Here is a 13,951-nt window from a genome sequence, read left to right as displayed (position 1 = left end):
CAACGTGATGTGATGCAAATATGCGTGTGCGTGTAATGCCTTGTTTGCAAGGAGAGGGCCGATTGTACAAAGCCTCGTCGATGGCTGGGCTGATTAAGCGTCTCTGGCTAAGCTAGCGCCGACGGGCGCTAAGGCCGTTGGAGGCGAGATTGATATTGTTCAATTCACTGCAAACAACAAACTTGTGTAACTTCAAACAAGTCGCCTATTGTGTTTTTGTTTGTGTGCATCGCATCACATGCTCGTGCGATGCCAGTGCAGTGAATGCAATACAATAGCGACGCACATGCCTTCCATCAGGGAAACAGCTCACCATGTCGCGAAAGCGAGAAGGATTCCGATAGAACTGTGTTAAGTCCTGTGTGGGCTTCGCGGTTGCGGCCACACGCATCTCAGCTGCGCATGCAGAGTCATCGAAATGAGCAAATACTGGGGAGCCAGAAACCGATAGACGTCCTCAATGCCAGTCTGGAACTCCCTCATGAGCCTCGATCGACTTTGCAAGCCAGATATGCAATGGGATGGCAGTTGACTCCCGTCTCGACATTCTGCCGCAACGCCTCGCCCAATTCCTTCCTGGCTAGGCAGGTGATAGTGTTGTTTGTGATCACGGCCCACCGGATTGAAATGCCGGCGACGTCTCTGAGGATTGCAGAGCAATACCGCTCGCGGACCCAGAGACGTGCATATTCAGAGGGAGTCGAGCTGGAGCAACCCGCTCAGAACTTCTCCAAGCATCATGGTCGTGTCGCCTCACACCACCACAGCCGTTCAGCCCCCGCAATGGCGGTTTCACTCTGTCTCGACAGATCTTGGCCTTTGACACCTGGCCTTGTTAATCAAATGAGGGGGTGTGGTGCATAGTTGTGGGAGAGCTTCTGCCAATTTCCAGATTTGAGCTGTCAAAGAATGCCATTGCAAATCCTCCCCCATGGCAATCTACTGCGTCGTGCACATGCCGGATGGCCATGCAGGTGCAGGGTTGCCGCAGTCTGGATTCCGTGAGAAACTCACTTCTCAACTGGAGCTCGAAGCGACCAAATCCCCAAGAAGGAACGTTTGCCTGAAAAGGCAGGCAGCTATACGACAGCTCCAATCAGCGTGAACCGATTGTCCCGTTCTTCGACTGTCTGTGGTGTCAGAACGTCCCCTGCAGTCCGAATCATTGGCTACCACAAGGAAGAGCGTGGGCCTAAGCGCTCGTAGAAGTGGTGGAACAAGTGGACCGTGTCATTCATCTGTACCCGGTACCGAGCACGACTGGACTTGTCAAAGACTTCTGGTGAATCCTGGTTCGCACAGCCTAAGGATCGGACTGCCGGCCTCCGAGCACAGCTTTTTGGCAAGGCGCCCGTGGGACCCCTAAGTCACAATGGCTCTGGTCCGTCACTTGACTCGACATGATTTGGTGAAGGCCCAATACATGCCATGTTGAGCCGTCAGAAAGCCACTGTCCCTCCTACGACGCTCAGTCACGTTGCTTGCGATTGCGTAAGGAGGCAAGACTTCAAAGGCCACATTAAATCATGGGGTGGCGAGTCGATGGCGAAGTCTGTTCATCCCTGCAACCAGCGATGCAGCTCGCACAAGGAGAAGCAAGCCCCTCGCCATGGGGCCAAGGGGATCTTCTGAACCAGGGAGAAAGGGCAGGACAGGGACCGTGGCCTTCCAACATGTCAACATGGCATGAAGTGACTGGGCCTTCGCCAAATCATGTCGTGTTTGGCGATGGTCCAGGTGCCATTGTGACCCGTGGCTCACATACTCGTGGGCGCCTCGGCGTTGAATTTAGACCAGAATGCGTCCGATCCACGCAGCCCTCTGAACTCAAAAGGTGAATGACAGCCAAACTACCCCTTTGACTGCGGGTGTCAATCCTGTCACCACACCTTGGAAGCCTTGGAAAGCCAAAAGATGCAGAGTTGCAGACAAAGGCTTGTCGAAATTGGACAGAGCGTGTCGCATCCAGCAAACCCAGAGCCCCGTATGATCAAGTTTTTTGCAGACTGCTGCAGCAACAGAGGCGACTTATGAAAGAACCAGATCGCCGAGCGGTAGAACTCGGATTCGGCACTATTCTGATCTCGCTGCCCACCAATGTCGAAATGATGGTGATGATGAGCCAGCAGCAGATCATCTTTCAAATGCAAGTCTGGGTGGTTGGCTGGCCTACTGAGGCGTAACTAAACTTCCGCCCCAAGGAAAGCTGTTTCACTAGCTGAAGCGCATCGAGTAGGTAGTGGCCGGGACCCTCTTTTTGCCATCCGACGCGCGCTCGGACCAGCTCTCAAAATTCGGATCGACCGCCTCTGCAGTGCTGGGTTGAGGCACACAAAGTGAGGGGCCGCATCTGAAGAGCAACCCTGGCAAGCCTCCACAATCCAGCCCACCTTGCAAGTGAAGGCTGCTCACACGGAACGATGTGCCGGTCGGCCTCGAATAAGGGAGAGCCAATGTAGAGGCAACTCCGTTTCAACAATGGTGTATCGTATCAATAGGGACCTGACAATCATCGTTTGTTCACGCGGTGACATTCGTGGCCTTGTGGACAGCAGCCGTTAATGGTGGCTAAGCGAGCCTTCAGAGGCATTCAAGAGCAGGTGAAGATCGTCATCAATCTGCAAATGTGGTGCTGTAGAGGCCAATCTGGGGAACAGCTTGCTGAGGTTGCATGGCCAGCTGACCTGGAATCAATGCGGGCAACAATAATGTGGCGTCGAGCACATGTCCAGGAGTCTGCCGCATCAAGTGCCCAACCAAGCAACGAGCTGCGCGATTGTCGGATGCGGATCCCAGCATCCTCATTTCCGCGAGAAGTTCCCTTGGCCCCAAAGACGTGTGAGACATGTCGTCCAGCAACTACCTCGTAGAAAGTTTGGCATCCAATTGCAGATGCAGAAAAGTCTTCCTCCCTTCCCCTTCTCGAGGGCTGCTAGGGAGAGACATAGAACTCTCTAAGCCCTCTCTGTGTTTGTGTGACAGCTAGGGGCTGCAAACCAAAGTGCTCCTCGCAGAGCAGTGGTGGAGAACATCCTTCCGCGCTAGTTAAGAGGCTTCCATTGGCCTAGCGTCCAGGGTCCGCTTCCTGGCCTCAAATCATGCCGACCTTTGAGGACGTCGAGACCAGGGCAAGGACATGCCGGAGGAAGAAGAAGCAGTAAAGCTCGACACGACGGAGAAAATCTGTCTGATTTTGAAGGCATCTCCATCGTATTGTTCGTAAATTGTGGACCGTTTCGACCCGCCCACCTTGAAATGCCACAGAAATTGGAGCCTTGGGAGTGAGAGGCGCTGTTTGGAAATACCGTACTGTTACGTTCATTACTGGTCTGCTCCCGATCCCTGATCTGCTGGACGGGCTGTTGGCCCTCGCGCTCACGCACGTCGGAGTATGCATCCTTTGGGCTTAGTCGGGCGCATGGCCACCCGACCTGGATTGCTGTAGACTTTTGGCAATGCCTGAGAAATATATGTTGTATGCATCACGCTGGCGTGAACCACTCTGTCGGGTCGACTTGAGGGCATATTAAAGGCCCCTGCGTTTGCCGCCATGGAATCTGATGCATTGCGAGGGCTCCTTCTTCCAGGACAGGAGCATCACGTATCTTTTTTCCCTGCCGAATCGATTTCACTTGTTCAAGTGGTATCAACTTGTTCGAGCCGTACTGGACTGAAAGCAGAGTCACAATGTCTTCTCCTAAGAACCATGAGAAGGCACAGCAACACCGCGGCAGGCCTGACAAAATGAGCATTGCGTCAGTCTTGAACGACGATGATCAAGATCGGGACCAAAAGACCGAAGACCTGACAATCCAATTCAACAATGTCCAGTTGACAGAAGACGACTTGGAAAACAGGGATTTCGCGAAAGACCGTGGGAGCGAAACACCCTCCGTCATCTCTATTGACTCGATCATGGCGGGACGGAAGCGTAGGCGTCCTCGCCCCTCCTGCAAGAAATACGGGGTCGAGCAAGTATACTTCATCTGGTATCACCGAATCGATTTGGGCCAAGACTGGGACGACATCGAACGAGAATTCCACCACCAATTCGGCGAAGCCAGAAAAAAATCCGGGCTTCAATGCAAATTCTATCGTGTTCTTGGTGAAAAAAACATCGAAAAAGTAAGACAACAAGGAAGATCAGGGCACAGAGGGCGAGGAAATAAAATCGACAAGTTCGGAGTGGTGGAAAGAACCAGCCAACGATTTCCCTGGATGCGACCAGAGGATCGATCGAAGAAGCCGACCTGCGAGACACACTCCGAAAGGAAGTGGGCATTCATTACTCATACATGAGAAGTCATGTGGGATCCAGATATGGTTATGCTTTGTTGGTCATGGACATATCGGCAGGATCTCGTGTGTTTATCGGCGGTGTTTTGGCTTTCGAGGTTGTGTTGATGGGATCTCCAGAAATGAGTTTCTGGTTCTTATCGAAAGGTGTGGTCGTTATCAAAGTCCTCTTGGTCAGACCCATAGGTCCGATATTTGTACGGGTTATACCCGTACTCGTCATCTGAGCTGACTTCCTCTTCCGGATAGTCATTCGCGGGATTGTCCTCAGCTGTCGAGTGTCAGAACGTTCAGTATACGCATGGTTTGGTTACTCACCATTCGAGTCTTCTTCATCCCAATCAGTGTCATCATCACTATCGATGTATTTCTGCCACAAGTCCACATCTGCTTCGTCGATCACGAGTATTCCATAGTTGGAGTGCAGACCTGCGGCATCACCTGGACCATGCAATTGAGCATCATACTCCACGCGAACATAGGTCTCGTAGACGTAGTCATCCTCTCGATCGTGGGAATCCATCACAACATCCTGGGGTTTTGAAGGAGACACCGTTGGCAGCACCGCTTCGGTGGATTCCTGCACATCCGGGTCGAGCTCCATCGCAAGCGCAGCCAACTCGTCTGCAAGCTGATCGGATTCGAAATCCCAAGTGCTCGGGTGATCTCTGATGGAAGTCCCATTCCTAATTGTCTTAGAACCTGTCTGAACAAACGTGCTCGTCAGGCTTCGTCTGGACGCTTTCAAGGCTTCGAGGGTTGGCTCTGTGACTCCACCGGATTCTGTAGTCCCTCCCCCATTGTCTTGTTGGATGTCCAGCACCTTATCAATTGGTTTATCACGGTACAGCGGATTCTGCTCATGGCTGAAAACGGGGCCATGCCTTTCAATAAAGGTCGCGAGAGGAGGTCGAATAAAGTTCTTGGGTTTCCGGATGCCACCAGAAGCGCTGGGACTAAGGACTGATGAGAGGTGACGAGTGAGGTGGAAACGGCGGGCTTGCTGGAGAGCTTGTCTTGTAGTGGGTGTGGTTGGAGCTGATCTGCTGCCGGACTCCTCGCTGGCATTGTCAGGCGCCTTGCTCTTGTCTTCGTGGGCCGTGTCAGCCTTTGCAGTGAGGGATGTCTGTGAAACGCCCGGTTCTCTCTTTACAACAGTCGGTGAAGTCAGACGAATTGGAGGAACACCAGGCGCAGGAGGCTCTGACCACACGGCCTGCGGACTGGTGGCTCGCTGAGAAAGAGGGACGATCATATTGTTCTGGAGGCGTTGGAAGTAGAAGTCGGTGACTCTCCTCTTCTTGTCCGGGCCATTACCGTGCTCAAGATCTAGAAGGATCTGGTTAGCCCAGTCTAATGGTGTGGATGGCCATGGAAAGTACATAATGTCTCAACGGGTTCTTCCTGTCTTCTGCGTTTGACGCTGATGCGCTCTGGAGGGAGTGACATGTTGTAGGGGCGATCACGGGTCCGGCACCGTGTTGTCTTATTGTCACAATTTCAGTCGCAGTTTAAAAGAAAGCAGTGACGGGAATCCGGGGTATGTTTTGAGTTTGGTAGGCAGTGAAGATGGCGAGGTGGATTCTGTGCCAGGAAAATTCACGGGAAAGATTCTCCCCGCACAATGTCATCGCGTGTCTGTTTCTCGGGGCAATAAAGTCACCACCGAGGCGCGACTCACGCCTGGGATTCTTGCCACACCACTCCATACGCGCTATTATTTCTCTATTTATTCGTCCTATGCAGGTATTATGTGGACAGGCGTATAATCCATACCCAAAGATTGCTCTGGTTAACCAAAACGTCGCGCCTCAGTGGCATTTTGTTCGATAGGAAAGGGCAGAATAGCACCAGCTCCCACCGATGGCCCGCTCAAAACCCTCGTCAGCTCCATTGCCTCCCCGTGCTGCTTTGCCTTCAACAACCACAGTTCTCGTGCGCGTCTGGTCTTAATCTCTTCCGGTGCTGCCTGGCTGTTTGCCTCAACCATGGTAGTTTTGTGCTGATGGAAGATTTGCTATCGTCGAACATACTTGACCCTACAGCCATCGGCGCTTGACAAGACAAGTGTCAGCCTTTGTTTCTCCTGGCCCACACGTTCATTGATTTCGCCGTCCGGCAAATCAAGGCTTGAGCACGCCTGCAGCAGCCTCACTGTCGTATACGAGACCTCCATCAGTGCAAAATCTTCGCCCAGACACTGTCTCGGCCCTCCATTGAAGGGAAAATACGCCCAGCCAATCTTTGTGAGTTCATCACCGTCCCATCTTTCAGGGCGGAATTCATCTGCGTCTGGCCCATATATGCTCTTTACGCGAGAATTCACGTATTGCGAAAACACCACGACTTCGCCTTTTCTGACCAAGATCGGGTGCTTCCCATCCGGTCCGCCACCCGTTGGTAAGACGGTTGTTTTAATTGCTTGCCGGTTGTTCAGAGGCACCGGTGGATACAAGCGGAGACCTAAAAATCCATTAGACCAGCTGCAAGAGACGGATGATACAGACTAAGACCAGGAAACTCACTCTCCTTGATGACGCACGAGAGGAAAGGCATCTTTCGGATCTGCTCTCTTGACGGGTGTCCACAGTCCCCCGTGACAGCGGCGACTTCTGCTCGGAGGCGTTCCATCACTTGAGGATGGCGGACGAGAAGACGACTGATTGCATGAGAACCGTTAATTGGACGCCTTGATTGAATTTATGGGGTTGAGGACAGAATCTTACAATGTCCACGACAAACAACAGGCCGTCGTATCGCGACCAGCGAGGAGGATGTTCAGTAGCTGGTCCCTGAGCTCGGTTCTGTTGTTTGACTCTGTGGCTATCTGGTCGATGAAACCGTACACGGTTTCGTCCGAGCAGCTTTTCTTGTTCGAGAGATCTCTTTGCTCGATATATCGCTCCACATAAGCGTGGACAGTTTTACAGGCCCGCCGGAAGGCTGGTGGATTGTACAGAGCGTGCCATGGAGCTATACGGAATCGTTTTGCAAGCCCTTCTTGAGCTAAATTGAAGCTCTCAGAGAAATCTCGGTTTTCGGCGTCCTGGTCAATATTTGCTCTCAGGCTGTAGACCGACCTGCCCATCAACAAAGCCGTGGTTGTGTCCAATGTGAGGCTGAAGAACAAGGGTTGCAAATTCACCACTCCCTCTTTTGGCATATGGTTCAAAAGATTGTCTACATGCTCTTGGAAGTGGCTGAGATTCTGATATTGCGCTCGGACAAATTGTTTGCGCAAAAGCTCACGAGAGTGCTTCCAGGCAAGCCCCTCCTGGGTAAAGATGCCTCGATCTAGAAGAGGAGCAAAAATCTCACCACGAACTCCAAAGCCGTAATCTATTTTGCAGGGCATCAGATACGGGTTCAAGGGCACCTTATGCCTGCGTTGATGGCCACCCACCGACGAAATTTGAAGACAAAACTGCCTCCAGGTTTCGGGGTTCGAGAATGTGAAAAGCTCGAGGGCCGAAGATCAGGTATTGAGAGAGCATATTGCGAGGCTCGTAATCCTTAGCGATTGAGCACAAGAAGGACAAAAGACGGCCCTCAGCATTCGAGGTCCAAAGTTCGCGCACTCGATCGATGCCCAGCGGCCATTTGTTTGGGAGCTCAGGAGGTGGCATACAATGCATGCGTTGTCCAAATGCCGAATCTATCTGTAGCCGCTTAGCATACTTCATGCTTGTCTGAGCTCAAGGTTCAGACACTTACCCTGTAAGCAACGAGCTTGTAGAGGAGTGGACGAAGGATGAATAGGCACACGCATAGCAGGAGCAAGCTGGCCCTTGACCAGGGAAAACTCCCCCACCTGGCCTCTTCCAACATTGTGCTTCCCTTCAAATTGCAGGTGCTAAGTGGCCACGGAGTTCTGTAGGTCTGGGAGAGTAGAGATGACATTGACCTGAGGTAGAGAAATCATCATGTGCCAACTATGCGGAGTGGCAGCGGACTGTGCGGTTCGGTGGAGGCTAACATGCCGGGGAGAGACAGGCGCTTGAGTCTTGGGAGACATGTCGATGTCTATTCGGTAGGTACCTGACCTAACACCCATCGTCATACTCAGTGCAGGGGGGTTTCAGGGATGTTCCCAAAGACAGTTCTAGTTGATCGCAGGGATTTTGTGCAGAACATGCTATCGCAGAGTTAGCTTCTCTTTCCCTTATACGCTGGGACGGAGTGGCACCGATCTTTTCATTGCATCCCCTCGTTCATGCCTGGGCTCAGGACAGGCTCGGAGAACCGCGACCCGTATATGCTCAAATTGCTTCCAATATCCTCGCGGAGACCATCGTGCTACCCTCCGATGACACCGACAAGGGCAACATTGGCGTTAAGCAGGGTCGTGAAGATTTTCAGAGAAGCTTGCTGCCTCATCTGGACGCCTATTTGACTGTCTGATGCATTCGCCTTCCTTTCAGACACGGTCGATCGTCTCGAGTCTTCCACGGGAATTGAACATCCGGATTGCTTCTTCTCTCTCTGGAAATTGTCTGTTCTCCACTATCCCTTTGGAAGAGGGAGGGAGGCGAGCGACACTTGCACAGATCCCTCCAGCCACCGACTGAGAAAAAAAAAAGAAAACAAATCTGATAAACCTGCTCACACTAAAGTCGGGGTGCTCGACTTCAAACGCAGTTTCCGGCCTCGCACCCAACTGACTTGGTAACGATTCAAGCCTATGTTCACGCTGAAAATCCTTCTTCCTGCAAAACCAACACGAGATCGAGAAGGAGACGAAGATGGTGCAGACTTCAATGGTGAAACTTCTCTCCGCCACAGAACTCACAAGAGGAAGCCCGTATCTTGATCAGCTCTATGAGAACATGTGTTGTCAACCTAAACGAGTCTCCACCTACAAAATCTCGTATCGTCTTTCCAACCTTCTCTGAGCGCCGACGCTGTGGCTAGTCTATACCATTCCCTGGAATTCGTCGCTCATCTCTTGAGTCTTACACCCTGAGTTTCTCTAGGCCACTTCCTTGACTGACGAGATAGTCCTGTGATCGACAACACCAAAGTCGCTGCTGTTAGCCAGAGAACCAGCAGAGAAGGCCCATTCGGGCTGAATCAGAGATGGGAACGAAAGAGAAGGGTATGCATAAAATGAGAAAGAATAAGAAAAGAATAAGAATAAGACGGAGACCGTCACAAGATACTCACCACGACGCTAGCTGGCAAGACCATCCTCGCCCATTTCACCACACCCGCCGAACTGCCCAAGTAGATCTTCCCGCTCTTCCCTCCTTCCACCAACTTGACAAACTTCTCGGCGTATGCGTCCGGGCTCGTCGACGCGTGCCCACCACCTTTCAAGCGCTTCTTCAATGCCCCCTCAACTGGCTGGTACAGCGAGTGCGTGGGGAGGGAGACTGATTCTGAGAGCCCGTTGGCGAGATTCGAGGCCACGACACCCGTGGCCATGGTAAGCACCCTTACACCAAAGGGGGCCAGTTCCAGGCGCAGGGTCTCGGAATATGTCATGATGGCGGCTTTGGAGGCAGCGTAGAAACCTGCAGCAGGTCAGCGGAAAGAGGAGCTTCAGTGAAACCTTCCTCCACTTTTACGGGCCCTGAAAGACCCGGCTCTACGGGGAAGAACTCGGGTACTTGCTCTGAAAAGGCGCATTGATATCGCCCGCAATGCTCCCCGTGGTCGCCACCACGCCCTTGGCCGCCACGACCATCCGAGCAAACGCGTTGGTCACGCCCACCACGCCCCAGAAATTGACCTCGAACACCTGCCTCGCCGTGTCCAAGTCCGTGTCCAGAGCCGGCGCCATGACCAATTGGCCCGCGTTGTTGAGCAACACGTCCAACTTGCCGCCCGTCTTCTCGGTGACTTTCTGCGCTGTGGCAGAGATGGATGCTGGAGACAGCACGTCGAGCTCCAAGCATGTGACATTGGGCAATTTGGAGAGATGGCTCATCTTGGCCAGAGACCGCGCGGTCGCGAAGACGTGGTAGGTCCCCTGCTTCTGGAACGCGAGGGCTGTGGCAGCCCCGATCCCGCCCTCCGAACAGCCCGTGATGAGGACGTGTTTTAGCCCCATGTACTTTCTCTCTTGTGGTCTCTGCTGGATTGCCAGGTCGCACACCAGAAGGGAGACTCGTTGCGCTTGGTTGCTTAGGGGACGATCAGATGGCCGGAGAGCTAAACGTTGACAGGACAGGGGAACTTCAGGGAAGATACATTCAAGTGCAATAATAGAAGGAGACCTCTTCCCACAAACAAAAGCTGAAGCAGCACGCGCCGCTCGTTGGTGACTATGGATTTAGGTACATACAACGTATATATACCAGATCAATACGTCGTAGAGGCTCGGCCGACGGCTGCATTGTTGCACCGCGTCCTCCTTCCCAACCCAGAAGCCTCTTTCACATACGTGCTCTCGAAAACCATCTGACGGCGAGGATTGACACAACCACAACACACGACCAGGGGAACGGGGAATGGGAGAAATCCTTCGCTCCATCCCCATCCTGGGCAATGCCTGCGAAGGTCGACATGCTACGGAATACTGCAAAAGCGAGGCGCGGATGGGGCGAAGAGCTACTGTGCATCATGATAGATGGATGGATGGATGGATGGATGGAGAATACCTAACTCGTAAAAACTACGAACCCGGATCAGAAACCAGGGGTGTCCATTTCATTGGACAGCGTCGTCGGGGTTGATGGGCCGCCGGCTAAATATCATAGTAACTCGTAGTGACTCAGCGACAAAAGACAAAGGCGCGGTAAATCAATTCATTTTGGGGGCAAGCTTGCGACGTTTGCGATACGAAGGGGGGTTATTTATGTGGTGGTTTTCAGCCTCGAGGCTGGCGCGCGGCGAAATACCGGTCCGCTTTTTTCGTCCGCTCAAGATTGCGGGAGAGGGCCATCGACCGCTCAAAACTTCGGCCCAGATATCATTATGAATGCGCTCCTTGTATAAGCAAGGCAAGGTTTGGAGCAGCTGGATGTTCGTGGAAAGATCAATACAACTGGCCGGAAGACGTTGGCCCAGTGTCCTAATAGAGGATCTATACATCGATCCATCTCGCCATCCATTTCTCGGTCACCTGCGGTGCTCTGTTAGCCTGGCGTTGTAGACGGCGGGATGATGGTAGGGACGATAGTATGTGAGCGAGCGACAGGAGTCTCCCAAAGGGAAAAGAAAAAGAAAGGATGCTCACAGCTTTCGCTTCATCGACCAGTCCCAACTCAAGCAGCAGCTGGACACTCGTTCTGACGCCACTCTCCAGCGCACTGGCGATCCACGAACTGGTATAACTCGTCCCCTCACCACTCATGATGATGCCCTGCTCGGTGTTGAAGAATGCAGGGATGAAGGACTTTCTCATCCCAATGTCCGGGCTCGCCCAACTGATCGTCTCGTACTGGTCCAGAATCCAGCAGCGGCGGTTATATGCACCCGTGTATTGCTCGTACACCACGGGACCGTGGATCTCGGCCATGGCGTCCACGACGTACTGGACGTGGACGTCCTCGGGGATCGACGCCCAACGTAAACCGTCGTCCGAGGACGTGTAGCTCGCGAGCATCACCCCCTTCCCGGTCGAGTTGATGTCGTAGCTCGGGTAGCAGATGCTCCCTATCCCGGGGATATCCGTGGTCGTGCTGCAAGAGCCGTAGATGGGTTTGTCGAAATGTTCCCAGAAGCGGGTCTGGAACTGTAGCGCCACCTTGCAGACCTGGGAGTATGGGTAGCTGTCGATGGCGGTCTTGAGAAGGTCTGAGAATGCCGGGAGACGCCAGGTGCGGACCAGGGGCATGGGAACCGTGACCACCGCCAGGTCGTAGCTTGCGTTCTGGAACGTGCTGTCGAGTGGCTTGGCTTTCCACTGCAGCGTCACTTTCTTGGTCGTCTCGTTGTACTGGACGCGCTGGATCTTGCGGTTCATGTAGGTTACATCGTCCACAAGTGCTAGGAGTTTCCCACACGTTAGTCTATTCAAATAAGAGTGCACGGGAGCTGCGCATACGGTGGAAGGCACTGGGGAGGCGAGTCAGGCCGCCATCAATTGTCCTCCAATCTGTCGCAGAGAAGTACTAAAGAAAAAAGGTGAAGTCAGCGTCGACGGTCGAGATCAGGTTTCATGAGGTGTTAGGGAGTGTAGCCACGCAGAATTTATCAGTGGAGGAATAGGGCGGTACCGGCTCACCATCGACTCATACAGATTGTCCCAAAAACTCTCACTCCCAGAATCTCCGAGCTCCACGAACGTCTCATTCAACGCGTATCCAAGCACATTGTGGACATAGGCGAACTCGGAAAAGTCGTCGCCACCCAATCCACCAAGTCCCTGATCCAGGAACATCTTGTGCGCCATGTATATGTTCCGAGCCATCTGGTCGAGGAAGCTACCGTTGTTGTAGAGAGCGTCGATGTCCTCGTCAAGTGTGCCCAGCTTGGGGTCGTCTAGTTGGGCAGAGGTCGTCCCCAGTAATGATGCATTCGCTTGGACTTCTGACAGGGTCGGAACTTGGCCATTGGGTTTCCGAGCGCCGTTGACGTAGTACAGTCCATTTGGGGAGTTTTGGTACCATTTGATAAAATTGACGGTGAAATTGGTATTGTTGTTGTTCAGTCTGTTGACCTCGGCAGCCAGATCAAAGACGATGCGATGATCTTGAATCTGTACCGTCTGATTTGTCTCGGATGACGTGAAGGAGAGCGGGAAACGCATCGGCCCCATTTCTTGATACTGTCTCTCGCTCGGGTCGCCGAAGTAGGCAGTATGGACTCTCCCACCAAGTCGTTGAGCTGCTTCAATGAGAGACAAGTTTGTCATGCCGGATTGGTTGAGCCCGAGCCAAGTCATCAGACCGGCCATGCCGGCACCGACGATGGCGATCTCTTTTGCCTTTGCCTCTTGAGCATTGACCGCGCTGATTTCTTTGTTCTTGAGTGCCACCACTCCGTCGAACCACGGTCCTTCAGCATCAATGCCGCTCGAGTTGTCCATCTGAATGGAAAAGTCGGCCTGTCGCTTTCTGAGACGTCTGCGCGTGGTCTTTGCATTCGCAGCAATGGACACCGGACGGCTACGCCCCAGCAGGTTCTGTCGCGCGTCCCACGCTGAAAGGCATTGGCCTGTAGGGGCGTATTCTGGGATTTTCCACAGTAGCCTGTCGTGATCACAGGAGCGGGAGCGGCCGACTAGATGGTGGGATTCTCCTGGAGTCTTCGCCTTACAAGGCCCATATGTGAAGACTACCTCCGTAGCGACGGGTTTTTCATAAGATACATGGATATTGGCAAGACTTGAGTCAACAGCTCGCTTCAACTGTAGCTTCACTGGCAACGAAACAGCCAGTACACATGGCAAAAACAAGGCTGATAGCAGTAGTTGACCGGCCATTGTGAGGGCCAACACTGCTCGATGGAGTGGGGTGGAGGTAGACGGATAGAGCCCTTTGAACCTACCCTGCAAGGACAAGTCTTTGTATACAGATCCCAGCTCGCTGGTCCGCAGATCCTACCTCCGACTTTGAATCTATCCCAACCCTAGTGGAAGTACTGGATATCGGTGCATCGAAAGACGTCGTTCAAGTCCGACGTGAAATGCATACCCGTGATTGGTTTAGATTAGCAGGTTGCACGCAAGGAGCATGACTCTATACACCTACCATATCCAGGAAAGATA

The 13,951-nt window shown here is 52.9% G+C and overlaps 4 protein-coding genes across 4 annotated transcripts; 1 reads left to right on the top strand and 3 right to left on the bottom strand.

The window, feature by feature from the left end:
- Window positions 1-3,687: 3,687 nt before the first annotated feature.
- Z520_08474 (uncharacterized protein) lies at window positions 3,688-4,299 on the top strand (the record flags this gene model as incomplete). Its single annotated transcript, XM_016778970.1, has 1 exon — window positions 3,688-4,299. One exon carries the CDS (start codon window positions 3,688-3,690, stop codon window positions 4,297-4,299), a length of 612 nt encoding a protein of 203 aa, XP_016629889.1.
- A 134-nt stretch (window positions 4,300-4,433) lies between these two features.
- On the bottom strand, window positions 4,434-5,745 carry Z520_08473 (uncharacterized protein; the record flags this gene model as incomplete). Its single annotated transcript, XM_016778969.1, has 3 exons — window positions 4,434-4,567; window positions 4,615-5,625; window positions 5,679-5,745. 3 exons carry the CDS (start codon window positions 5,743-5,745, stop codon window positions 4,434-4,436), a joined length of 1,212 nt encoding a protein of 403 aa, XP_016629888.1.
- Window positions 5,746-6,313: 568 nt separating this feature from the next.
- Window positions 6,314-8,065, bottom strand: Z520_08472 (uncharacterized protein; the record flags this gene model as incomplete). Its single annotated transcript, XM_016778968.1, has 5 exons — window positions 6,314-6,759; window positions 6,822-6,955; window positions 7,023-7,635; window positions 7,700-7,951; window positions 8,011-8,065. The coding sequence occupies 5 exons, from the start codon at window positions 8,063-8,065 to the stop codon at window positions 6,314-6,316; spliced, it is 1,500 nt and encodes a 499-aa protein (XP_016629887.1).
- A 1,200-nt stretch (window positions 8,066-9,265) lies between these two features.
- Window positions 9,266-13,666, bottom strand: Z520_08471 (uncharacterized protein; the record flags this gene model as incomplete). The annotated part of the gene is made up of 7 exons (XM_016778967.1): window positions 9,266-9,361; window positions 9,460-9,809; window positions 9,898-10,372; window positions 11,330-11,362; window positions 11,477-12,228; window positions 12,287-12,353; window positions 12,467-13,666. The coding sequence occupies 7 exons, from the start codon at window positions 13,664-13,666 to the stop codon at window positions 9,266-9,268; spliced, it is 2,973 nt and encodes a 990-aa protein (XP_016629886.1).
- Window positions 13,667-13,951: the final 285 nt, after the last annotated feature.

This window comes from Fonsecaea multimorphosa (assembly GCF_000836435.1).
Source record: "Fonsecaea multimorphosa CBS 102226 unplaced genomic scaffold supercont1.19, whole genome shotgun sequence".
Lineage (NCBI taxonomy): Eukaryota > Fungi > Ascomycota > Eurotiomycetes > Chaetothyriales > Herpotrichiellaceae > Fonsecaea > Fonsecaea multimorphosa.
This window is presented reverse-complemented; position numbering and strand designations above follow the sequence as displayed.